The sequence below is a fragment of the Electrophorus electricus genome, chromosome 4 (assembly GCF_013358815.1).
Source record: "Electrophorus electricus isolate fEleEle1 chromosome 4, fEleEle1.pri, whole genome shotgun sequence".
Classification (NCBI taxonomy): Eukaryota; Metazoa; Chordata; class Actinopteri; order Gymnotiformes; family Gymnotidae; genus Electrophorus; species Electrophorus electricus.
Genome location: NC_049538.1, coordinates 11285875 through 11311243, shown reverse-complemented (window position 1 = coordinate 11311243; position 25369 = coordinate 11285875). Strand labels below are relative to the sequence as shown.

Here is a 25369-nt window from a genome sequence, read left to right as displayed (position 1 = left end):
TAGGAGCAAGTCCAGAGTTGTAGTCATTGGAGTAGTACAGGGCCATAGAGCCAGTACGGAGATTACGGGGATGTATTATAAACCAAAAAGCACAAGAAGGCAAACAAGGGAAACAGGCTATACCATAGGCTAGGAAACATGAAGGCTAGGATAAACAGTCAGACTAGGATACGCGGACTACAAACTTACGGGCATACAGATACGGGCTTGCAAAAAACATCAAAACATACATTAAAACATACATCCAAACAAACATTTCACCAAACATTCAAACATTGAACAGAGCAGACCCAGGGCACACGACAGGGTTTAAATACATAACTTAACAAGCTAGAAATGAGGGACAGATGTGGAAAATCAAATGAGGGGTGGAGAAAACAAAACGACAGAATGGAACTAAAATACACAAGACAGGTACCCACTTTTCACCCACTTTTCTTTGTGATGGTCATTGAATTTCTGCCATGATTGGGTTTGTTCTATTCTTATATTTGTTATAGATCTTATCAATGACCAGGGAACTATTAATTTTCAAGAGTTGATGGATAGAAAGACAATTCCCCTGGTAAGAAAAGATTATGATATGGTTATTACATGGCTCTTACATATTCCTCTCCATTTAATGAACTATTCCTTAAAGGAGACCTTTTATACCCCTTTTACACAGTACAGTTCCCAAGGGCCCTAATTAAATGTCTGAGACCACAAGGTTCAATCACCACAGCACCCTTCTCACCCTGTCAAAACAGCCCTGCTCAAAATGGCCAGTTTGAGTCCCTGTTTCTTTAAATGATAATGAGCTACTGGTCACCCTACCCCCTTCTTCTGAGGGGTTTACTGACACAAGTTCAGATTTGAGCTACCATCAAAAGTGTTGAGCATGAACCCTGGGAGAAACATGGCTACCACATAATACATAGCAGTGCAACCATGTTTGAACCAGAGTCAGACCCTGAGTTTGCTGTGAGGTCTGGTCATTCATTCTAGCAGCTACATACTCCCTAAAATATATACTTACACGCTGCAAACTGTGGCCATTTACCAAATTACAGAAGGTCAGTGCATTTTCCCCTAGTACAACAGGCTAACGTCACAAATCCCTGATTACCTGAGTGGAACATAACTGTAACTTTGTAACTTTCACTTTCACGTTATTGACATAAGATAACATTTCATCTTACTGACATTCAACTAAAAAGCTCATAGCATTAATGTTGTTGTGGATTCTGTAACAAGCAATGCCAGTAACTTTCTATTTCTCTAATATATTACCTCAGCTATTAGCATGAGATTGTGCTAAATGGCTAAAGAAACACATGCATAATAATTTTTTTAAATACTTTTGCCACAACCAATTGTTATTCTGATCATTCTGTTTTGCCCATTCTTCCGCCCATTATTGTTGACCTGCCTATGTCTCTGCATGGCCCTGGTAGGTCATTTTCTTGTGTATATTCCCTCTAAGTGTTGTAGCTTAATGGTATCCTTAGACTCTGGCCAAATGCATTAGCATTTCTTCCGTGGCCACAATAAAGCACCATTGTAAGTCACTCTGAACAAGATCTACTAAATGATGTGAATGTAAATATAATGATATGAATTGTTTAAAAAAAAGTATAGGGCAGTAAAGGCCATATTTCAAAATGATAAATGTAGTGAGAAATAAAGCTGCCTCTCCTGTGGGGAACTGGGGTTCAATTCCTGCCAGGTCACGTGTTACACCAATAAGAGTTCTTGGGCAAGACAGTTATCTCATTTCATTCTTTTGTGGATGATTTATTGTAAAATCTGAACTGTACCAATGTTGCAGCAGATATATGCTTTATATAACAGTAAATGTATAAGTGTTCACTTTATAAAAAAGGCTAATCAATACCAAAGACCAGCCAGAGATACAAGTTTATTTATTGAAATTAGTGAAAAGGTACATTGTGATCTATCATAGTTATTACAAGTGTGCTTTACACAGTTTAAGTGCTCTAAACATGGCCATATTAATAATAAATGATTTACTTAACTTGTGCTTTACCCATAAGTGGCTTTTTAGTGTTCTTCTCTGGTTTCATTATGATTATGTAACACTTTGGAAGGAATATGCAGAATAGTAAACCAAAACTGGAGGCCAAAATAGCAAATATCTCTACAGCTACAGTGAATTTTCCAGGCGAGCTGACATAAGATGGAATAAAGGTGATCCAAACTGCACAGAATATGAGCATGCTGAATGTGATGAATTTGGCTTCATTAAAGTTATCAGGTAGCTTCCGTGCTAGAAAAGCCAAAACAAAACACAAGAGAGCCAAGACACCTATGTACCCCAGCACAGCCCAGAAACCTATGGATGAGCCTAAATGACATTCTAGAATAATTTTTTCCTTATAACGTTTTAGATTTTTAAAGGGGAAAGGAGGTGAAATTATTAGCCAAAGCACACAAATAAGGACCTGTATAAATGTGAAAGCAAGAACACTGAGTCTCTGCTGTGGAGGCCCAAACCATTTCATGACATTACTGCCTGGAAGTGTAGCCCTGAAGGCCATTAACACCACTATTGTTTTCCCCAGAACACAGGAGATGCAGAGGACGAAGGTGATCCCAAACGCTGTGTGACGCAGCATACAGGACCACTCAGAGGGCTGACCAATGAAAGTAAGTGAACAGAGGAAACACAGAGTCAGAGAGAAGAGCAGCAGGAAGCTCAGCTCTGAGTTGTTGGCTTTGACTATTGGGGTATTTTTGTATCTAAGGAATATGAGAAGCATTACCATTGTCATAAATGCACCAATAATAGAAACTACTGTTAGAAAAATTCCCATAGTTTCTGCAAAAGACAGATATTCAATTTCCTTCTTTACACATTTATCCCTCTGTGGGTTTGACCAGGAATCTTGATTGCATTGTTCACATTTAATAGAATCTGTTGTAAAGTGAAATAGAAAATAAACAGAGAAAAAAGAGAGGTTAGATTCATGAATAATTTTGAAAAATGCAGTCCAAGAGCAATACTAAAAAATTACATCTGTTTCCTTTACAAGTAGTGAAGGACTTCTGTATCTGATTATCACAATGCTTTTATGAGACTTATTCACAATAACATACACCAAAAGTGTTTGTTTCCCCTTTTTTATACCTGTTACCTGTCATATTACTGATCTCTCCTTCTGCACATGGTATACAGTCAAAGCAGCAGACAGGCCTTCCTTTCTGCACAGCCTTCCTGGTGCCTGGAGGGCAGCTCTCACTGCATACAGATGTTGGCAACTGTGATCAATAAAAATATGTACTTGCTTTAAAAAGGTTGCAATGAAGGTTTTTTTAAGTGTAGATTACCAAAACATGTTGTCAGTACTGGCACCCAATGAATGATTCTCTTAATAAGAAGACTACAGTTTTGTTTTTCTGACCTGTTTGGTATTTTGTGCCCAGACAGCAGAGGTCATGTTTACCACTAATCGATCATGAGCAGGAAAAGTGGAGACATAGCTTCCAATAGCGACAAATTCAAGTTGTTGTTTACTTGTTTGCCAGTTTATTATGTCATATCTTGCAGCAGGTTCACCATTTTTATCAAAATATACTTCCTCACCATCTTTGGTTTTGAAACGCAACTGTTTGAGGTTTTCTAGAAACTGACAAAGAAGAGCAAACTTTATTTGTTAATAATTGTCACTCAAAAAGTACTCTAGTACAGTAAAAAAAAAAGAATCTGAAGTACTTCAATAAACTGTAAACTTTAAAATGGAACAGTGCTACAACAGACTACTAGCTTACTGTGAGAGGATCAGGCTGCTTCTTTGTTGGACATGTTTCATTACAGCCAAGAATGGTATGTAGGGTATGAGCAATAGCATAAACCCCTTTATATACATTACTGAAAGCTGGCATTAAGGACAGGTCGGTAAAAGTGTTCTCAATTTTGGATAATTTCTCTTCACCTGTGCATATTATTGAGTCCTCTGTATCATTTTGCACTGCATATTTGCATTGAAATAATGCCTCCCAAAATTTAGTAAAAATGGCACTGCCTGCAGTTTTCAGTGGCTTTATATCTAGAATGAAGTCCTTCAGACCTGTCACCTCAGTTTTGGGAATTGCCAGCCCTATGGCTCCTTGCAGTATGTTGTGCTTGTCCATTGTGGCCAAAACTGGATCAAAGATCCAGGCCTCAGTTCCCACCCACTGATATGCAGTGATGTTGTGCTCAAAAAATACCTCAAGCAAAATCTCTAAGTCCCATATGTCAAGAAATGCCACTATAACTCGAGAAGTAGACATTTTTAACTGGTCAATGATTCTCAGAATTTTTTCTTGTGAGTATGTTCTGAAAAATGGAAGTGAATATTCTAAGCAGACTCCTAACTGCTCTGCAACTTTAGTAAAAGTAGCCATTCCACTGTTGCCATAGTCATCATCAGTTCTTATTGCTCCCACCCAGGTCCAGCCAAAGTGCCTGACCATTTCTGCCAGTGCTCTGCTCTGGTAATAATCACTGGGAATAGTACGCAGAAATGAGGGGTATTTCCTTTTGTCACTGAGGCACTCACAAGTTGAGTAGTGACTAATCTAAAAACAAATTCACATTTATATCTCAGACATTGATGAATACTCCATATCAAAACATCATATATTAATATGAAACATTGTATTCCAGCTGCACAACATTTACATTAATGAAATGTAGTGAAATGGTCAAAATCTTTTAAAAAATTGTGTAATTCTTACTAATGGAATACTGAAAGGTCCGATACTCATTGCTACGGCCATGGACACTGATGAGTACGTCTCTCCTATTATGGCTTGTACTTGTGCAGGCTTTGTGCAGGGCTCACCCAAGACTGTGTTGTCATTTCCATTCATAAGTGCCATGGCCATTCTGACCCCCATTGCTGTGGAGCTACAGGTGTCATAGATCTTATAGCCCAGTGAGACACCAGGCAATAAAGAGGAACTGTTGTTGATCTCCTCTATTGCAAAGATCAAGGTCTGTGAAAACTGAAAGGTGCTAAAATCAAGACTATAAAAAAATATAAATAAATAAAAAAACAGCAGTATACATTGAGATTGTTTTAGGAATGAATCTGAATGCATCACCACTGCTGTATAAATGTGGACCATGTAAAAATATTTAATATTGTACAGATGCTTTTAATGTATGAAATACTCACTTAATTATTTTGCTTACCTCATGCACTTCATTGTAGGTGGCATGATCAAATAGGATAAGTCTGTGATCTCCCACCTGCTATGAAAGGGGAAAATTCCTCCAACTATAATATCACCATCTTTTGATAGTTGTGGGTATACTGTCTCTCCTCGCAGGGTACAGGCAGTCCCGTTAGCTCTGGAAAAATTGATGAAAGACATTACAACATGCAAGAGAACAAAGGCAGGCTCCATCCACTTATCCAGCTAGAAATAATGGTAGCGAGAGTGGTCTGATTTTTTTAGTTAGCTCAACTGGAAGAATTTGCCTATTTATATGGAAATGTACTGCCTCCATGGTCCTGTGGCCATGGTGAAAAAAAGGTGTGAGAGTTAATGAAAAAAAAAACTGTCTGGTGTAATCTGTTTTATATTTGTTTTGGTGTTGGGCTACTTATTTGTTGTTGTTTTTTCACTATATATTCAGTTTTGTGGGCCTGGGTAGCTGCTTCTACTATCTATTTTGTAAAGGTGTTGTTTCAGTTTTAACTTTTTATCATCCTTGCGCCTATCAAATAGACCCTCTCCAATATCTCTTTAATATTTGCAATTATTGTCTACAGGAGATCAGCCATCTTTTCTGGACAATAATATCACAGCTTATCTTTCTGAGAACATTCTGTCTTAAATTCCTTTTTAAAGTTGACTTGTCAGTGCTTGCACCAATTTCAGTGTGGGTTATTATGCAAACATTGTACAACTTAAAGATAAATAAAAGGGAAGGTGCCCTTCATATCAATAGCTGTTTCATAGAATCATCTACACCAATGCATATGGTATATGCCATTTAATTAGCTTGCACAGATCTACAAACTGCAGAGATCTTGTCAAACCCTAATAGTAGGCGTAACCTAATTAACATGATTACCAATAGGATATGCATTATTTTCTTATTTGTGTCAATAAACTTATGTAAAGTATGAGGTGATTTGCATCAGTGCTGACAGCAGATTGTATTACCTCCTTTTTCTTTTTCAATATATCTTGTACTTTTTGGGTTTTGCTTTTATCTCACAACATTTTACATTTTGCTCCTACTGTGGCTACTTTCATATATCAATGAGCCAGCAATAAATATTATGTTTTTAACTTTTATTCAAAGGGAGTACTGTCACGGTTAGTCCATCCCAGCTTCCATGTTCCATGTTTTCCCTGTCTTGTGTATTTTAGTTCCATGCCGTAGTTTTGTTCTCTCCGCCCCTTGTTTAATTGTTCACACCTGTCCCTTGTTTCTACCTTGTTAAGTTCATGTATTTAAACCCTGTCTGATTCCCTGTATTTTTGCTGTTCATTGTATTTGGTGGATGTCTGAAAGCCCATCTGTTTCAATGCCTTCATTCATGTTAGCCTGTTTTGTTATCCTAGTCTTTATGTTTCCTAGCCTATGTTATAGTCTGCTTCCCTTGTGTGCCTTTGAGTGTTTGTTTGTTTATAATGTATCCCCATAATTTCCATATTGGCTCTATGACCGTGGACTACTCCAACAACTATGACTCTGGATTTGCCTCTAATAAATCTCGCTCTTCTTTGCACTTGCATCTGCCTCCTTACTGCTCAATGTTACAAGAACAGCAAATACTCAACTATAATGGCATTGGTTATAATTATATCATAGTTGTTTAGCCTGTTTTCATATGATGGGGAATAGTAACTTTCATATGTACCATATTTGCAATTGTTTTGCAATAAATATTTTATATTATGTGGCTTGTATTCATTGCATTCAAATTTAGGAATTAAAAAATAATTTTAAGCATTTAACTGACTGCAGCAGTCATGCACCAGTCATGATTCTTTCTGTAACAACATTACTATGCTTACTGACTCCTAGTCAAACACCTCTTATAGTCACATTAATGTGAACATATTTAGCTAAATCAAATTTTAAAAATGTAGATGATAGTGAAACATACATCTAATACATACAACACATTCCTAGAATTTAAGCACACAGAAGGATAGTCCACAGGAAGGGCTTTTGAGAGAGATTTGGATAGAGAGCATGGCATTGAATGCAGGGTGTGAAAGTGAATCTGGTGGTTATCACACATAATATAAAAAGAAAAATGTTGACACTTTAAGGAATATAACCTTCAGTTATTTTACCTGTGATTGCTTTTCTGATTTGTTTTACTGTTTATAATATCAAGACTAACTTGTCCTAAATCTATGCCCACATTCAACATCATGCTCCTTCATCATGGGGCTCTCATCTAGCTCTTCAAGTCAACAGCATTCATAGCACCATTGAAAATAATGGTTTTTATGGAATACAAGCTAGTGTAGTTCCAGCCATCTCTTCATCTGCTTGCCCTTGTTGCTCATGACTTTGCCTGATGCAGATTTGTGTTGGACCAATAACCTTTTTAATCCTATTGTACATTCCACATATTTTCTGCATTAACTGAGGACTGCATGCCATCACAGAGTCTAAGATAGAAGTCGCTGGCACAGCAATGTGCTGTTTTTTGAATGTTGTTTCTGGCTGACCTCAGTGTTTGCAGTGTTGATGGTGTTGGGTTTCATTTATGCTCCAAAAATGAGCTTGTTTTTCTTCTATAATAGCTCATAGCTCATTGGAATTAGCTTTAAACCAGTCTTGTGTAGCACCTTGCCTCCTTCCCAAGGTACAGGTGCAGGTACTTCCCAAGGTGGCAGTGCTATGAACAGTGCTCCTCAGACAGTTCCATCTGCTCTGGGCATCACCTTCTGGATGGTCTGCTTGTAGCACTCTGTCTAGGCACTTGATAAACATCTCTGTCCTTTCTGCCTGTTGCGTTTTGCTGGTGTTGATGCAGAGCTTCCCTTGTGGTTTGAAGTGGGGTGTCTGCTTCGGCTGGAGTCAGAGCTTGCAGCAGACCAAGGAATGGTCAGTGACACACTCGGCACACTGATAGGAACATCTGATGAGCACATTTCTAAAGTGAGAGCACCTTGTAATGATCAGATCCAGCTGATGCCAGTGTCTTGACCATGGGTAACTCCAGGATACATTGTGCTGCAGCTTGGTTTAAAAAAGAGTATTGTCATTGATGAGGTCCAAATAAAAGGCAAGAGCCTAAATAATTCAGCAGCAGTTGCTTCGCAGGAGCTGCCAGAAAGGAGTTCTTGGTGCCCCCTAGGGGCACCAACTCCAGATTTACTCTTGAAACCTTTTCCATGGGTGTGTATGGCCACAAGACAGTAGAAGTTTGAAATCAGTGTTTGCCCTCTCCTAGGTAAGCAGCTTAAGCAGGCTAAGGAGCCCCACCTGCCTGAAGCAATTTATTTTAAAGCAACAGAAATCCATTTTCTCCTGTCAGTTCAAACAGTTATGCCGGGCTTATATCTAAGGCACAAGACAAGGCCAGGAGTTAGATTTAGTCGTCAGAGGCTATTTGAGTCACATGCCATTAAAACATTTTGCAGATAGTGGGAGCCTATCCCCACTGTCACCCTCAGATATGACAAACTTTAAACTACGCATTATATACAACCAAATTAAAAGTAAATATGTTGATTATTAGCTCAATTAACTATTTTTCTCATAAATTACGTTGGAGGTTTCACTCCCAAGGCCTTCAGAAGCTTTCTTGGCCCAAGACCTCTTATTGAAATCTCTTATTTCTCCTTATATCTTGCATACTATAGTACAGTTGTTACTAGCATTACATGAATCCTGTAATCATAGTATCTGGTTTTCTGTTAACAGTATCTTTGTTGTTTTTAGCAGCTTCTCATATAATGTAGTAGCCTGTTTTATATACAGATGAAGGCATTCAGGTCAACAGAGTGAAGAACAAAAAGAAATTCACACAGTGCACAAGCTGTAACCATAACAACACATTTGACCACTCAGCTCTGATTTGTGTCTCACTATTCCAGATAGCTAGCTGCAGATTTCAGCTATTCTACTCTGCTATGGTTGCAATTCGATCATCTTTTATGATACTTTTTGCTACAGGTGTAAGATATGTTTTTACATCTCAATACAAAAGGTGCTTTGGCAGTGTTTTTCTATTACAAAAACAATGTAGCTTGTTTACTTTCAGAGCATTTCTTTGCCCTTGTGCTTTTATTATATGGGACGAATGAATAAAATATGGTTGCTTTTTTTTCCTTAGTATTTTTGATGCTGATTGTACTTCACAACAGCAATGTACATAATTTCACATAATTCTGATCAATTTTAATGGTACCTTGGCAGCTTGTCCAACCTTTGCATTTTAAAAAATTTCAGTAAAGTTACTTAACATTTAGAAAGTAGGCAATGCAATAACAAAAGGAATAGAAAAATCTTAGGGACAAATTTACATAGAATTAGTCTCCAGAATCTAATGAATGCTTAAAATAATATGTTCTAAACAGATTAGGCAAAAAATGCATTATAAAATGTATTAATAATGACCCAAATGTTAAATTGTGACATTATATTGTTATGATTATTTTTACAAAAAAAACAACAAAGACAGACTTTGAAAGTGAATATCAGCATTTTTATTGGCACCTTGCAAAACAAAGCCATTACTCTTTTGATTCTAACGCTAACCCTTTTTATATAAAATAGTTTGTTCTGTATTACCCAGCTCAAGCCTAGCTTGCACAGGTGATGAACTTTTTATGTGGCCACATTAATAGCAAATATGTCGAGTATTATCTCACTTAATCAGAATTTTACCCATTATTTGCTTTTTAGTGTTTTTCTCTGGTTTCAGTATTATTATGTAACACTTTGGAAGAAATATACAAAATAACAAACCAAAACTGGAGGCCAAAATGGCAAATATCTCCACAGCTACAGTGAATTTTCCAGGAGAGCTGAAATATGCTGGAATAAAGGTGATCCAAACTGCACAGAATATGAGCATGCTGAACGTGATGAATTTGGCTTCATTAAAGTTATCAGGTAGCTTCCGTGCTAGAAAAGCCAAAAGAAAACACAAGAGAGCCAAGATACCTATGTAACCCAGCACAGCCCAGAAACCTATGGATGACCCTAAATGACATTCTAGAATAATTTTTTCCTTATAACGTTTTAGATTTTTAAAGGGGAAAGGAGGTGAAATTATTAACCAAAGCACACAAATAAGGACCTGTATAAATGTGAAAGCAAGAACACTGAGTCTCTGCTGTGGAGGCCCAAACCATTTCATGACATTACTGCCTGGAAGTGTAGCCCTGAAGGCCATTAACACCACTATTGTTTTCCCCAGAACACAGGAGATGCAGAGGACGAAGGTGATCCCAAACGCTGTGTGGCGCAGCATACAGGACCACTCAGAGGGCTGACCAATGAAAGTAAGTGAACAGAGGAAACACAGAGTCAGAGAGAAGAGCAGCAGGAAGCTCAGCTCCGAGTTGTTGGCTTTCACTATTGGAGTATTTTTATATCTAAAGAAAATGATTAATATTACTAGTGACAGAAATGCACCAATAATTGAAAAAGCAGTAAGCAAAATTCCCATAGTTTCCTCATAAGACAGATATTCAGTTTCCTTCTTTATACATTCATCCCTTTGTGGGTTTGACCAGGAGTCTTCATAGCATTGTTCACATTCAACAGCATCTGTTGTAGAATGATATAAACATAACGGATTAATGCATCTTTAGTGTATGTTAAAGCAAGGAGAATCACTTATGGACTTATTTTTCATGTGTTTATTAGATGTTTATTCATAGTTGTAATACCAACTGGGTTTTTTTTTAACATTTCCTGGGTATTTTCCTACCTGTTATATTACTTATCTCGCCATCAGCACATGATATACAGTCAAAACAACAGACAGGCTTTCCTTTCTGCACAGCCTTCCTGGTTCCTGGAAGACAGTTTTCACTGCATATGGATATTGGTACCTATGGTCAATAAACAAATATTCAGTTGCCAGAACAACAGTGTATATTTTGCTGATATCTTTACAAGTACTGAGTTCGTATCAATCCTTTAATTAAGGCAATGGTACAATCTCTTCCTTATTCTTACCTTAACAGTATTTTGTACCCACACAACAGCAGACATATTTAGTGATAATCGACTGTTAATAGGGAACGTGGAGTCATAAAGTCCAACAGTAGCAAACTCATGTTGCTGTTCTTTACTTGATTGCCAGTTTATGATTTCATATCTTGCAGCAGGGTCACCATTTTCATCAAAATAAATTTCATCATCTTTGGTTTTAAAATGCACCATTTTGAGCTGTTCTAGAAACTGATGACATAGATTAAGGTTTGTATTCTGATGAATGCTTTATCAATTAAAAAGCACACTCAGGGACACTATTAACTTAAGTACAACTTTATGGTTGGGTTTGGGAGTTAATGCATATTTTATCTTCTAAAGCTCTAAGGCTGAAGTACTTCAACAAACTTTAAACTTTAAAATAAAGTACAGAAACAGTTCTACAACAGAGTATTAGCTTACTGTGAGAGGATCAGGTTGCTTCTTTGTAGGACATGTTTCTTCGCAACCGAGAAGGTCATGAAGAGCATGAGCAATGGCATAAACCCCTTTATACACATTACCGAAAATTGGCATTAGGGACATGTCAGTAAAAGTGTTTTCTATTTCTGACAATTTCTCCTCTCCTGTGCATATTGGCGAGTCCTCTGAATAATTCTTCACTGCATAACTGCATTGAAATAATGCCTCCCAGAATTTAATAAAAATGGCACTGCCTGAATATTTCAGTGGTTTTATATCTAGAATGAAGTCCTTCAGACCTGTCACCTCTGTCTTAGGGATTGCCAGCCCTATGGCTCCTTGCAGTATGTTGTGCTTGTCCATTGTGGCCAGAACTGGGTCAAAGATCCAGGCCTCAGTTCCCACCCACTGATATCCAGTGATGTTGTGTTCATAAAATACATCCAGCAAAATCTCTAAGTCCCAGGTGTCAACAAATCCCACTATCACACGAGATGTGGAGCTTTTGATCTGTTCAATGATTCTCAAAACTTTCCCATGAGAATATGTCCTAAAAAATGGAAGTGAATATTCTAAGCATATGCCCAACTGCTCTGCAACTTCAGTAAATGCAGCCATGCCACTGTTTCCATAGTCATCGTCTCTTCTTATTGCTCCCACCCAGGTCCAGCCAAAGTGCCTGACCATTTCTGCCAGTGCTCTGCTCTGGTGGTAATCACTGGGAATAGTGCGCAGAAAAGATGGGTATTTCCTTTTGTCACTGAGACACTCACAAGTTGAATAGTGACTGATCTAAAAACAGATTCACACAGGCATGCAGGCATTATTGTTAAATGATATTTTGGAATGCACCAGCTGTCAGGTGGTGGATAAAATGTGGGTAATTGAATAATTTTAAGCTGCATGCATCCTTTAACATTTAAAAAGACAGTGATTGGTCATAATTAAAAAACAATCTTACTAATGGAATGCTGAAAGGTCCAATACTCATTGCAACAGCCATGGACACCGATGAGTATGTCTCTCCTATTATGGCTTGTACCTGGGCTGGCTTTGTGCAGACCTCATCTGCGACTGATTTCTCATTTCCATTAACAAGTGCCATAGCCACTTGAACCCCCATTGCTGTGGAACTACATGTGTCATAGATCTTATAGCCTAGTGAGACACCAGGCAGTAAAGAGGAACTGTTGTTGATCTCCTCTATTGCAAAGATCAAGGACTGTGAGAACTGGAAGGCTCTGAAATCCAGACTCATTAATAAAAGAAAAATACAGTACTTAGACAGTATTAAGATATATATCCAAAGAATGAAATCATTCAACTCTGTCATGGCTATGTTATTATATGTGTGGATCATGTAACATTTTATTATAATACATGTTCTCATAGTGTCTGAAATGCTCTCTTTCCCATACTGCTTACCTCATGCACTTTAGTGGAGGTGGTGCAACCAAAAAGGACAAGTCTATCATCTCCCATGTGCTATGAAATGGGAAAATCCCTCCAAGTATAATATCACCATCCTTTGATAGTTGTGGGTATGCAGGCTCTCCTCTCGGGGTACAGGCGGTCCCGTTAGCTCTGGAAAAATTCATGACGGCCATTAAGACATGCAAGAGAGTAAAGACAGGCTCCATCCACCTATCCACCTACAGACAGGAGATATTGAAGAGAGGCAGGACTAATGTTTCAGTTGGTTGAACAGGAAGCATGTAGGGTATTTATACAGTTAGAATGGCAGATCTTCTACAGTAAATGATCACTGGTGGACTACGGTGAAAGGGGGTGTGACTTTAACATGTCAGTAGAGTAACCTGGTTCACCTGTGAATTAAAACCTCTAAAATCTGTTCAAAAGCATTGAAATTGAGGTCTTGATTATACACCTCTTAGAAGTATTTAAATAATAAATATCGCCCATCTGCTGCCATGTACAGCTTCTGCTAGCCATCCTCTTGATCATCTATTAATAGACAGTTCTTGGCTAGAGGATTGCTGTTGGCTAGACATCTTTGGTTGGCAGGCTGGTCTTAACCCAGGACTAAGATTGATAAATGGAAAAACCTCATCAGCACTGCTGTCCCTGATGCACTCACAGCTGTGCAACAACCTCTGCTAAGCACCTTCCATGTAATGCTGCAGTCTATAATTGTACACCTTTAATACACATATAATATAGGTGAATATAATAAAGAAGCCAGTGATTGTAGGTGCAGGTTAGGTATCAAAATTTAAAATAAGATTTTAAATAAAATTTACTGCAATGCCTCTAATGAATGTATTATTGACACTGCATGGTTTAATGTATTAATCGTTTATTTTCTTCCAGTTAATGTTTTTGATGGGGCACTGATAGAGTAGCACCATTAATAATTTAACAAATGCAGTGTTTAATATCAATATTATGTTACATGTATGTATGGATGGGGGTATGAAGAATTAAAGATTGTTGGTCTGTTTTAATAAAATGTTCATCCAATCTACTTTAGGAGAATACTTTTTCAAAATATGGTAATATTACTTGGGAAGAGTGCCAGGTTAATGTTGGACTAATAGACAAATCAATGTGCTAGCAAGCATGTTATGTATATAAAAATTCATAATACATTTGTCTGTTGTTTGTATGCATTACAGATGAGCACCCTGCTGTAGAACTGTTTAGAATACTGTCAGATATATGTTTGATCAGATGATAGAGGAAAGTTATTAAACTGTGTGCCACATTTTTCATGGTGAATACACTATACTTGGTGAAATCACTATACTTTAAAAGAATTGTATTTAGCATCATGAACTGACATCTGGGCTCATATATAGATAAAATACCACTACATTATATGAGATGCTGCTCCAAATAAGTCTCTTTGGAAATTTGTCTAACTAGTGTTAACAAAACTGCAGTGTACCATTTTGACTACACTACAGTCATTTGGTATAAGCTGTTTCATAAGTGCCTCCCTCTGTTCCTACCATGTGGTATTTGACATTCATTTAAGCAACAGAGCAAGAGTGTTATCATTAATAACATCAAGGCTGAGACATAGATCAGAATCAGTTTATCTGTTTTTAGATTCGAGTACAATATTTAGGGTAGTTTGCCACAAAAGTAACATACTAAATCTTACGATTCTGGTGAATTAATATGCGTTTCATTCTCAAACTGTTGTTGAAGGTGCATGACTGTAGTTCTTTGTAGTTCAGTGTTCTAGAAGTACATCTGAGAATAAATCTAAATATTATTTGGGAAACAATAGCAATGTGTATTAAGGTCTGTATTGCAAAAAACAAGCTTTTTTGCAGTCAGAACTCATATACCTCTTATAATGCAAACAGTCAGAGATGCAGAAATGTATACCTTTGTGGAAAGTTATGAAAACTCTTGTAGCAACACTACTGAAATAGTTATTTTTACGAGCTGAAAAATATCATGTTTGAGTGAGATGGTCATTCTCTTTCAATATGTAGCTATGCAGTCCTGTTTGTTCCTGGCATCAATTATTTCCATAAATTGTAAGGGTTATCTCCTTCCATTCGCTCTCATCTTGTCTCTTCCCATGATATTCTTGCTTTGTGCTTGCACTTTACTTATATATGTGTTGATCTTTACCGCCGCAGCATAAATGAACATGAATCTGCTTGTTAAACTCTAGTTGTTACGCTTCTGGTGCTAGAGGCTTTGGCTTGTTGGAGTAGCACTGAACTCTAAAACAGCATTTATGTTCATCTTACTTAACTGCCATAAGTTATAACTACTTATTTGTAATTGGATACTGCAAATATACATGATCCTCAATCATTTTAAATTCAGCACAGCAAATTTAATTACCCCAATTTGGACACATTTGTGATTGTTTTAGGATACATGTGTAATTTTTATTGAGTAAATTGTTGGATTCAAATTAATGAATTGACTGCAAAATAATTTTATGCATTTGTTTTATTAATGAATCAGCCATGTGTCATGTTCTGCTGGGGTGTTTTACTTCTTTCTGTAACAACATTGCTATGACTACTGAATCAGTAGCGTAGTTAAAAGGGTATACTGTGGTTTGTTACTATTGGTTAGGTACATTTCCAAAGCAGCATTTAATATAAAGTAGTGGTCATTTATCTGCAGATTAGAGCATTCAGATCAACAGGGTGAAGAATGAAGCTGTTCACAGTGCACAAGCGGTAACCATTACAACAAGTTACTGATCAGTTGACCAACCCCTGAGCTCTGATTTGCATCCCATTATTTCTATTCCAGTTAGCTGGCATTATCAGATTTTAGCTAAATTATCTGTTTTAGTTATAATCAGGTATGCCGAATACACCTTTTTTTGCAGGTATAAGACACTTTTTTTTCCCTATTCAAAAAGCCATAAGTAGTTTTGGTACTTTCAGGGCATTTTTTGCCCTTGCACTTGTGTTTTATGGGACAAGTTAGAACAATATGGTTGCAGTTTTCCCTTTGTATTTCTAACATTGTACTTCCTAAGAGCAAAATACAGAATTTCACAGAATTCTAATGAATTTTAATGCTACCTTGGTAGCTTGTCCAACATGTGCATTTCTTAATTTTTCAGAACAATTACATAATGTTTAGAAAGTAGGTAATGCAGTAACAAAAAGAATAACAAAACTTAGGGAAAAATGTATCTCTATTTATAGAATATTTTAAATGAAATAGAGATTAGAAATGTTATGTTATAAATTTTAAATCGGCTAAAGATTTAAATCGGCTAAAGATCCAAATATTATATACTTTATATAAGATGTATTAATAGTGAATATGTATCATATGAGTCCCTTGCAGTCTTCAAACACAGACTGAAGACCCATCTCTTCTTGTACCCAGAGGTACAAGAAGAACCAGAAACCAAAAAACAACAAAGGACAAATGAAGGACCAACACAAGTAGGAGACACAGGGGCAGAGACAATGCGAGAAGGAGATGCAGGAGTAGGGACGGGTCCAGGGCCAAGACTCTGGGTAGGGTTCTTGACAAGATATAGGGCACGCACGAGACTCAGGACCAAACCCTGCGCAGGAACTGGGGTCATGGTAAGTGGAGGGACAGGAGCGGGACTGAAGACATGGTTGTGATTGCAGAGACACGAGAGGAAGAGAGAGAACTGCTGGTCTGGGGCATAGCTGTGGAACTGGGGACCAGGACAGAAGCAAAGACAGAGGAGATCATATGAACTATGACAGATAAGGGTAACAGAACAAAACATACAACAGGCATGGATACAGGAACAGGGACAGGTAGGATGACTGATACCACAAGGCAGGGTAACGGGTTGAAGTACAGAAACACAAACAGGCACGGATGTATGAATAGGAACATAGACAAAACCAGGAACAGGATGAGGCAACACAGGAACTAGGGTAACAGGAGGAACAGTCACTGGGGTGGACACAGCAGTCTGGAGCAGAGGAGTCCTAGGTGTCTCTGGGAGTCCATCTGTTGCAGCCTCCTTAGGCACCGGAGAGTTAATCGTGGAAACCCCAGGGACGGGTCTGGCACGAGCCATGGGGAGTTGTGGAGTGGCTTCTTTTACTCCAGGAACAGCTGGGCCCAGGGGTGTGGCTGCGGTGTATGGTGGCGGGGAATCCAGGGGTGTGGCTATGGCATTTGGTGTCTATGGAACTGGAGGTGCGGCTGCGTCCATCAGCGGCGGCAGTGGGTCCTGGAGTGCAGCAGTCACCGGGAGATCCTTGGGTGCGGCTCCGGTGACCAGAGGCATGTCCGGGACCTCAGCAGTCACTGGTGGGTCCGCGGGCAGGGCTGCGGTGACCAGTGAAGGGTCCGAGAGTGCAGCAGTCACCGGGGGTCCAGGCAGCATCTCTCGCCCCAGGGTCTGGAACAGGATCAGGATGGGCGGCATCTCTCACACCGGGAACAGGCTCAGAACCAGGACGGGCAGCGTCTCTCATGCCGGGAACAGGCTCAGGATCAGGATCAGGATGGCGTCTCTCGCGCCGGGAACAGGCTCAGGATCAGGACGGGCGGTGTCTCTCGTGCTGGGAAAAGGCTCAGGATCAGGTTTGGCGATGTCTCTCGCGCCGGAGGCAGGGACCGGATCAGGTTTGGCGGCATCTCTCGCACCGGAGGCAGGGACAAGATCAGGCTTGGCGGCTGTGATGATGGGTGATGGGATATGGAGCTGGTCAATGATGGCAGGGGGTATTGATCTTGAAAACCTGGCCTTTAACTGATCAAAAAATCCCTACAAGGTACTTATTTCTTTAGGCCTGTGGGTCATGAGAAGGTCTGCCCACTGTAAGGCCTTACCCTCTAAAAACTGTAGCAGAAAACGTATTTTGAGGAATACTGGTGGGTCTGGCTGGAGGAGGTATTGGAAGTACAAGTTGCTTTGTAAAATTAATTCTTCCAAAGAACCCTCCCCATTGTTCTCGTGTGGAGAGAACATAGCCGGAGGGAGAGACCAAGCCTTGCCAGTTGTAAGGCAATCTAATAAGTCCACGTAAAATGCCCTGGGATCCCGAGCCCCAATGTCCATTACTTGAGTGACACCTACAGTGCCGGAAACATGAACACTGCCGGAGACTTCAGCAGTAAGCTCATCCTTAATATTAGTGTTGTGATCCGTAGGGTGTGAGCACTTGCCGGGAGTCTCGACCGTCTTGTGTCTGACATTTTCTTACCCTTGGCAGACTCCTTAGTCTTCCGTTGAGCACTCCTTGTCCCCATGGTGCCAAGGGTGTTATTCTGCCTGGGATGGTCCTGCTGAGAGAACTCGTCTTTACAGATAGGCAACCACTGACTGGATAGGCGTGCACTCACTGTGTTCAATGTAGGTGGGTTATTTTGTAACGCGGGAGGGGTGGTGAGCAAGGGCGAACATATGTGCAAAGTGCCGGCGCCTTGGATGTTATGATGCAAGGAACTAACTAAGGATGCCATAGCAAGGGATATAATAAGATAATATGTTTATTAACAGGCATAGACTAACAATACCGAGTAGAAAAAAAGACTAAAGAGACAAACATAAAAGGAGCTAGACAAATAAGACAACAAAACAGCAAGTATAACTAAACAGAGAGCGCGGGGAGAAAAGATATATATGAACGGGGGGTGAGGAATGGGAAGTGGGAATAAACAGGTGATAAAAACACACAATTGAGTGAATGAAAACAAGATCTAACTACACACGGGATCTAACTAAATGCGAAGAACACACGGGAGATAACTTAACGAGGAAATCCAAGAGCTAAACACATATCTTACAAAACAATAACCCACAAACAAGAGACGTGAGAATGGGATGTTTATAGGACTACAATTAGGGACAAACTCAAAACAGCTGGAGACTAGGGGGAGGAGACAGGGAACCACAGAGACTGACATAAACCCGGAAGTAACTAGGTTGTCTGGGAAATGGGGAATGCTCTGGTCTGTGAATGTGACAGTAAATAACTTCTCACTTTTATGTCACCTTGCACACTACAAGTTCAAAAGTTCAAAGTTCAAAAGACTTTTATTGTCATTTCAGCTATATACAAGTACACAGCACAATCGAAACAATGTTCCTCTCAGACCATGGTACAACATGAAACAAAACAAATGCAACAGACAACAATCTACACGAGTGCAAACAATACATTACAGTGCGATTAATTAAACAGCCATTAATCTCAAGATTCTAACTCTAACCCTATCTTCTTCTATATTACCAGGTCAGGACTATCTTGAACAGGTGATAAACTTTTTTGTGGCCACATGTATAGCAAATATATCAAACATTAACTCACTTAATCTGTATTTTTCCCATAAGCTGCTTTTTAGTGTTTTTCTCTGGTTTCAGTATTATTATGTAACACTTTGGAAGAAATATACAGAATAGTAGGCCAAAATGGCAAATATCTCCACAGCTACAGTGAATTTTCCAGGAGAGCTGACATGAGATGGAATGAAGGTGATCCAAACTGCACAGAATATGAGCATGCTGAATGTGATGAATTTGGCTTCAATAAAGTTATCAGCTATGCTATGGTTGCAATTCGATCATCTTTTGTGATACTTTTTGCTACAGGTGTAAGATATGTTTTTACATCTCAATACAAAAGGTGCTTTGGCAGTGTTTTTCTATTACAAAAACAATGTAGCTTGTTTACTTTCAGGGCATTTCTTTGCCCTTGTGCTTTTATTATATGGGACGAATGAATAAAATATGGTTGCTTTTTTTTCCTTAGTATTTCTGATGCTGATTGTACTTCACAACAGCAATGTACATAATTTCATATAATTCTGATCAATTTTAATGGTACCTTGGCAGCTTGTCCAACCTTTGCATTTTAAAATTTTTCAGTAAAGTTACTTAACATTTAGAAAGTAGGCAATGCAATAACAAAAGGAATAGCAAAATCTTAGGGACAAATTTACATAGAATTAGTCTCCAGAATCTAATGAATGCTTAAAATAATATGTTCTAAACAGATTAGGCAAAAAATGCATTATAAAATGTATTAATAATGACCCAAATGTTAAATTGTGACATTATATTGTTGTGATTATTTTTACAAAAAAAAAATCAACAAAGACAGACTTGGCAAGTGAATATCAGCATTTTTATTGGCACCTTGCAAAACAAAGCCATTACTCTTTTGATTCTAACGCTAACCCTTTTTATATAAAATAGTTTGTTCTGTATTACCCAGCTCAAGCCTAGCTTGCACAGGTGATGAACTTTTTATGTGGCCATATTAATAGCAAATATGTCGAGTATTATCTCACTTAATCAGAATTTTACCCATTAGTTGCTTTTTAGTGTTTTTCTCTGGTTTCAGTATTATTATGTAACACTTTGGAAGAAATATACAAAATAACAAACCAAAACTGGAGGCCAAAATGGCAAATATCTCCACAGCTACAGTGAATTTTCCAGGAGAGCTGAAATATGCTGGAATAAAGGTGATCCAAACTGCACAGAATATGAGCATGCTGAATGTGATGAATTTGGCTTCATTAAAGTTATCAGGTAGCTTCCGTGCTAGAAAAGCCAAAATAAAACACAAAAATGCAAGGAACCCAATATAACCCAGCACAGCCCAGAAACCTATGGATGACCCTAAATGACATTCTAGAATAATCTTTTCTTTGTATCGTTTTAGGTTTTTGAAGGGGAAAGGAGGGGAAATTATTAGCCAAAGCATACAGATAATGACTTGTATAAGTGTGAAAGCAAGAACACTGAGTCTCTGCTGTGGAGGCCCAAACCATTTCATGACATTACTGCCTGGAAGTGTAGCCCTGAAGGCCATTAACACCACTATTGTTTTCCCCAGAACACAGGAGATGCAGAGGACAAAGGCAATCCCAAATGCTGTGTGGCGCAGCATACAGGACCACTCAGAGGGCTGACCAATGAAGGTAAGTGAACAGAGGAAACAAAGAGTCAGAGAGAAGAGCAGCAGGAAACTCAGCTCTGAGTTGTTGGCTTTCACTATTGGTGTATTTCTATATCTTAAAAATATGATTAATATTACCAATGACAGAAATACACCAAAAATTGAAAAAGCAATAAGCAAAATTCCCATAGTTTCCTCATAAGACAGATATTCAGTTTCCTTTTTTACACATTTATCCCTCTGTGGATTTGACCAGGAGTCTTGGTAGCATTGATTACATTCAACAGAATCTGTTGCAGAATAAGACAGAAAAAATAATTAAAGATAGGGACAATGAATACATAAATATATAACTTAAAAATAACTTATGGACTTATTCTTATTTAAAATTGTTATTCATGAGAATGATGCCAACGGTTTATTTCATTTTTTAACCTTTTCTGGGCATTTTTGTACCTGTCATATTACTGATCTCTCCTTCAGCACATGGTATGCAGTCAAAGCAGCAGACAGGCCTTCCCTTCTGCACAGCCTTCCTGGTGCCTGGAGGGCAGCTCTCACTGCACACAGATACTGGCACCTATGATCAAAGGAAATCTTTCATTGTGTAAACAAGATTTTAACAGTATCTACTTAACTGATATCTTTAAATTACTGTTGCAAGTAATTATTTCATTTGGATCCTTTAATTAAGGCAATGGTGCAATTTCTCCCTTATTCTTACCTTATTAGTATTTTTTGCCCACACAATAGAAGACAAGTTTAGTGTTAATCGACTGTTAACAGAGAAAGTGGAGTCATACAGTCCAACAGTAACAAACTCATTTTGCCGTTGTTTACTTGTTTGCCAGTTTATGATGTCATATCTTGCAGCAGGGTCACCATTTATATCAAAATAAACTTCTTCACCCTCTTTGGTTTTAAAATGCACTCTTTTCAGCTGTTCTAGAAACTGATTAAACAGGTCAAGGTTTATTTGCTTGTAAAGGTTATATCACGTAAAAGCACAGTTAGGAACACTACATTGCAAAAGTATAATATTTTGCCTGGGTATAGGAATTAGTGTTAAATATTTGGCTGAAGTGCAAAATAGTAGTTACACAGTCTGTTAACTTACTGTGAAACAATTTGTTTGTTAATAATTATTTAAATTTAAAATAATCAAAAAACTTGGAATATTAACTTACTGGAAGAGGATCAGGCTGCTTCTTTGTTGGACATGTTTCTTTACAGCCTAGAAGGTCATGTAAGGTATGGGCGATAGCATAAACCCCTTTATACACATTAATGAAAACTGGCATAAGGGACATGTCAGTAAAAGTGTTTTCTATTTCAGACAGTTTCTCTTCACCTGTGCACATTTGTGAATCCACTGTATCATTCCACCCTGTATATGTACAATTAAATAGTACCTCCCAGAAATTAGTAAAAATGGCACTGCCTGCATATTTTAGTGGTTTTATATCTAGAATGAATTCTTTCAGACCTGCCACCTCTGTCTTTGGGATTGCCAGCCCTATGGCTCCTTGCAGTATGTTGTGCTTGTCCAGTGTGGCCAGTTCTGGGTCAAAAATCCAGGCCTCAGTTCCCACCCACTGATATCCAGTGATGTTGTGTTCAAAAAGTACATCCAGCAAAATCTGCAAATCAAAGTTGTCAACAAATCCCACAATCACTCGAGAAGTGGAGCTTTTGATCTGCTCAATGATTCTCATAACTTTTCCTTGTGAGTAAGTTCTAAAATATGGAAGTGAATATTCTAAGCATATGCCCATCTGCTCTGAAACTTTAGTAAATGCAGCCATGCCACTGTTGCCATAGTCATCGTCTCTTCTTATTGCTCCCACCCAGGTCCAGCCAAGGTGCCTGATCATTTCAGCCAGTGCTCTGATCTGGTGGTAATCACTGGGAATAGTGCGCAGAAATGAGGGATATTTCCTTTTGTCACTGAGACACTCACAGGTGGAAAAGTGACTGATCTAAAAACAGAGTCACACAGTTAGAGATATCCTGGTATATGCAAGGTGTCAACTGTTACAATTACATATAATATTAAAAGTGGGTAATTAAATGATTTTATGTTGGATGCTTCTTCTAACAATTACAGTGTTTTATTTGACATTATATTAATTGGTTTTAATTGTTAAAATCTTACCATGGGAATGCTGAAAGACCCAATACTCTTTGCAACAGCCATGGACACTGATGAATACGTCTCTCCTATTATGGCTTGTACCTGGGCTGGTTTTGTGCAGACCTCATTTGAGACTGATTTCTCATTTCCATTAACAAGTGCCATAGCCACCTGAACCCCCATTGCTGTGGAACCACAAGTGTCATATATCTTATAGCCCAGTGAGACACCAGGCAGTAAAGAGGAACTGTTGTTGATCTCCTCTATTGCAAAGATCAAGGACTGTGAAAACTGGAAGCCTCTGAAATCCAGACTCATTAATAAAAGAAAAATACAAAAGCATTATGTTAGGATGAAATCTTAAACCTTCATCATTACATGATTGTAGTTTGTGTAACATTTTTATAATAATACATGTTCTCAGAGTTCCTAAAATGCATTTTTTTTCTACTGCTTACCTCATGCACTTCAAGGGTATTGGCTTCACCAAGTAGGACAAGTCTATGATATCCCATCTGCTATGAAAGGGGAAAATCCCTCCAACTACAATGTCACCATCCTTTGATAGTTGTGGGTATGCAGACTCTCCTTGCAGAGTACAAGCAGTCGCATTAGCTCTGGAGAAATTCATGATGGCCATTAAGACATTCAAGAGACCAAAGACAGGCTCCATCCACCTATCCTTTCACAGGCTGTAGATAATGAAGAGAGGTGAGATGTTTCAGCTAGTTGAAAAGGAAGCATATGACATTTATTCAGCTCGAAAGGCAGAGTCTCTACAGCAAATGATCACTGGTGGGCCACAGTCAAAGGGGGTGTGACTTTGAAATGTGAGTGTCAGCACTGTATATTGGCATAGCAGATTTCATACATTACAGTCTCTTTTGTCTTTTATTGATGAGCACAACAGTTAAAAATACAACTAGCTTGAGCTTGATATAATGGATTCAAATTATCACAGCTTCCTCCTTTCATAGTTTGTCTGTAAGTTTGTCACTGAAAAGCATTCATCACAAGCTGGTAAGCATACAGTCTAGATTATAAGATAAGGGAAGTGTATAAGTAATAAATATAGTCCATGCACATGCATAATGTCTTTTAACCATCTTCTCAGTGCTTTATCAGTAGTCACCCATATTTGGGTGGCAAACCGATCTTATCCCAGGAGTGACACTGATAAATGTAAAAACCTCAGCAGAACTGCTGTGCCTGATACACTCAGAGCAGTTCAGCAGCCTCGATGCCTCTCATGTCAGTGAAACTGCTCTATTAAGAAATTTCTCTATCATTCTACTACTATCCAGTCAACAGTGGGCCTCAATTGAGGCACTGAACATTGATTAGTTGCATCCAGGAGTGGCATTACAACTAACATGTTGCATTTCTGTTATTGCACACCTTTATGCAACTATCATATTGGTGTACATAATAATGGAAGCCAGTGGGTGTCAGTGCAAGTTAGGAATGAAACCTAAAAGTTTCTGAATTAAATTTACTACAGTGTTTCTGATGAATGTCTTACTGAGACAGAAGTATCAAGGTTTCAGATTTTAGTGCCATATCAGTCAGTACTTCTTTAGTTACTGCTCAAACAAACTTCTGCGAGGGAAGACAAAGACTCTGACTTTTTGTTTTCTAAACTAAGTCAGTAAAGTCTCACTAAGAGGCTACAATTCTAGGTTCTAGGTTTGTTTACCATATTGTAATTGTAATGTTTTCCTTTTTTATTGTTTCTTTTGCTTATTAGTTTACTAGTTTCATAACATTAGTGTGGGTTCTTCTGAATTTGCTCATCACAGCTTATACTGAGCAAAATGATCTGGATGGGTTGATTAAGATAGGAGTTCCATTGTGCTGCCAATATGAACCAAAACTACTACTTCGGAAAGGTCTGCCTACGAAGACGTATGGCTCTGTTAGCCATCTCCGCCAGCTCCAACAATACAATTCCTCGGTTCATGAATCTTGGTCTCCTCACCTTTATCAGCCTTCATCACTCTCAGGGCAACCAGAACAATTAAATGGAAAAGCAGACTTTCTCTCTCTCTCTCTCTCTCTCTCTCTCTCTCTCTCTCTCTCTCTCTCTCTCTCAGAGGTACCAGAACTATTTCAGGCAAAGGCAGACTCTCTATCTCTCCCAGATACATTAGATGATTTCAAAGAACGGATGCTCTTTTCAGTGCCATTGCAGCAATTCGATAAAAGACTCTCCTAGAATGCCAACCCAGTAGACCCAAGTTAAATGGACGCTCTCTCATTCTCTCAGCTCTATCCCGA

The 25369-nt window shown here is 38.5% G+C and overlaps 2 protein-coding genes across 2 annotated transcripts; both read right to left on the bottom strand.

Annotated features, from left to right (window-relative positions):
* Nucleotides 1-2009: 2009 nt before the first annotated feature.
* On the bottom strand, nucleotides 2010-5397 carry LOC113567572 (extracellular calcium-sensing receptor-like). Its single transcript, XM_026995627.2, has 6 exons — nucleotides 5183-5397; nucleotides 4723-5014; nucleotides 3772-4563; nucleotides 3405-3629; nucleotides 3138-3261; nucleotides 2010-2917 (listed from the first exon to the last, which is right to left on the bottom strand). The coding sequence occupies exons 1-6, from the start codon at nucleotides 5395-5397 to the stop codon at nucleotides 2010-2012; spliced, it is 2556 nt and encodes an 851-aa protein (XP_026851428.2).
* A 4442-nt stretch (nucleotides 5398-9839) lies between these two features.
* LOC113567573 lies at nucleotides 9840-23765 on the bottom strand. Its single transcript, XM_035525109.1, has 18 exons — nucleotides 23551-23765; nucleotides 23114-23405; nucleotides 22146-22937; nucleotides 21683-21910; nucleotides 21415-21538; nucleotides 20345-21248; nucleotides 18256-18374; nucleotides 17882-18124; nucleotides 17526-17725; nucleotides 17295-17447; nucleotides 16908-17228; nucleotides 16497-16745; nucleotides 13025-13251; nucleotides 12561-12852; nucleotides 11600-12391; nucleotides 11162-11386; nucleotides 10911-11034; nucleotides 9840-10747 (listed from the first exon to the last, which is right to left on the bottom strand). The coding sequence occupies exons 1-18, from the start codon at nucleotides 23763-23765 to the stop codon at nucleotides 9840-9842; spliced, it is 6408 nt and encodes a 2135-aa protein (XP_035381002.1).
* Between the last annotated feature and the right edge of the window lie 1604 nt (nucleotides 23766-25369).

Excerpts from the sequence above, each read along its gene's own strand:
- LOC113567572 (XM_026995627.2), bottom strand. The coding sequence starts at position 5,397 with ATGGAGCCTGCCTTTGTTCTCTTGCATGTTGTAATGTCTTTCATCAAT. Across the intron at positions 3,630-3,771 it reads AGCAGCCTGATCCTCTCACA|TTTCTAGAAAACCTCAAACA; the intron begins GTAAGCTAGTAG and ends CTTCTTTGTCAG. Across the intron at positions 2,918-3,137 it reads AGAGATCAGTAATATGACAG|ATTCTATTAAATGTGAACAA; the intron begins GTAACAGGTATA and ends ACTTTACAACAG.
- LOC113567573 (XM_035525109.1), bottom strand. The coding sequence starts at position 23,765 with ATGGAGCCTGTCTTTGGTCTCTTGAATGTCTTAATGGCCATCATGAAT. Across the intron at positions 21,539-21,682 it reads GGGCAAAAAATACTAATAAG|GTGCCAGTATCTGTGTGCAG; the intron begins GTAAGAATAAGG and ends CTTTGATCATAG. Across the intron at positions 17,229-17,294 it reads CCGCACCCAAGGATCTCCCG|ACACCAAATGCCATAGCCAC; the intron begins GTGACTGCTGCA and ends CCAGTTCCATAG.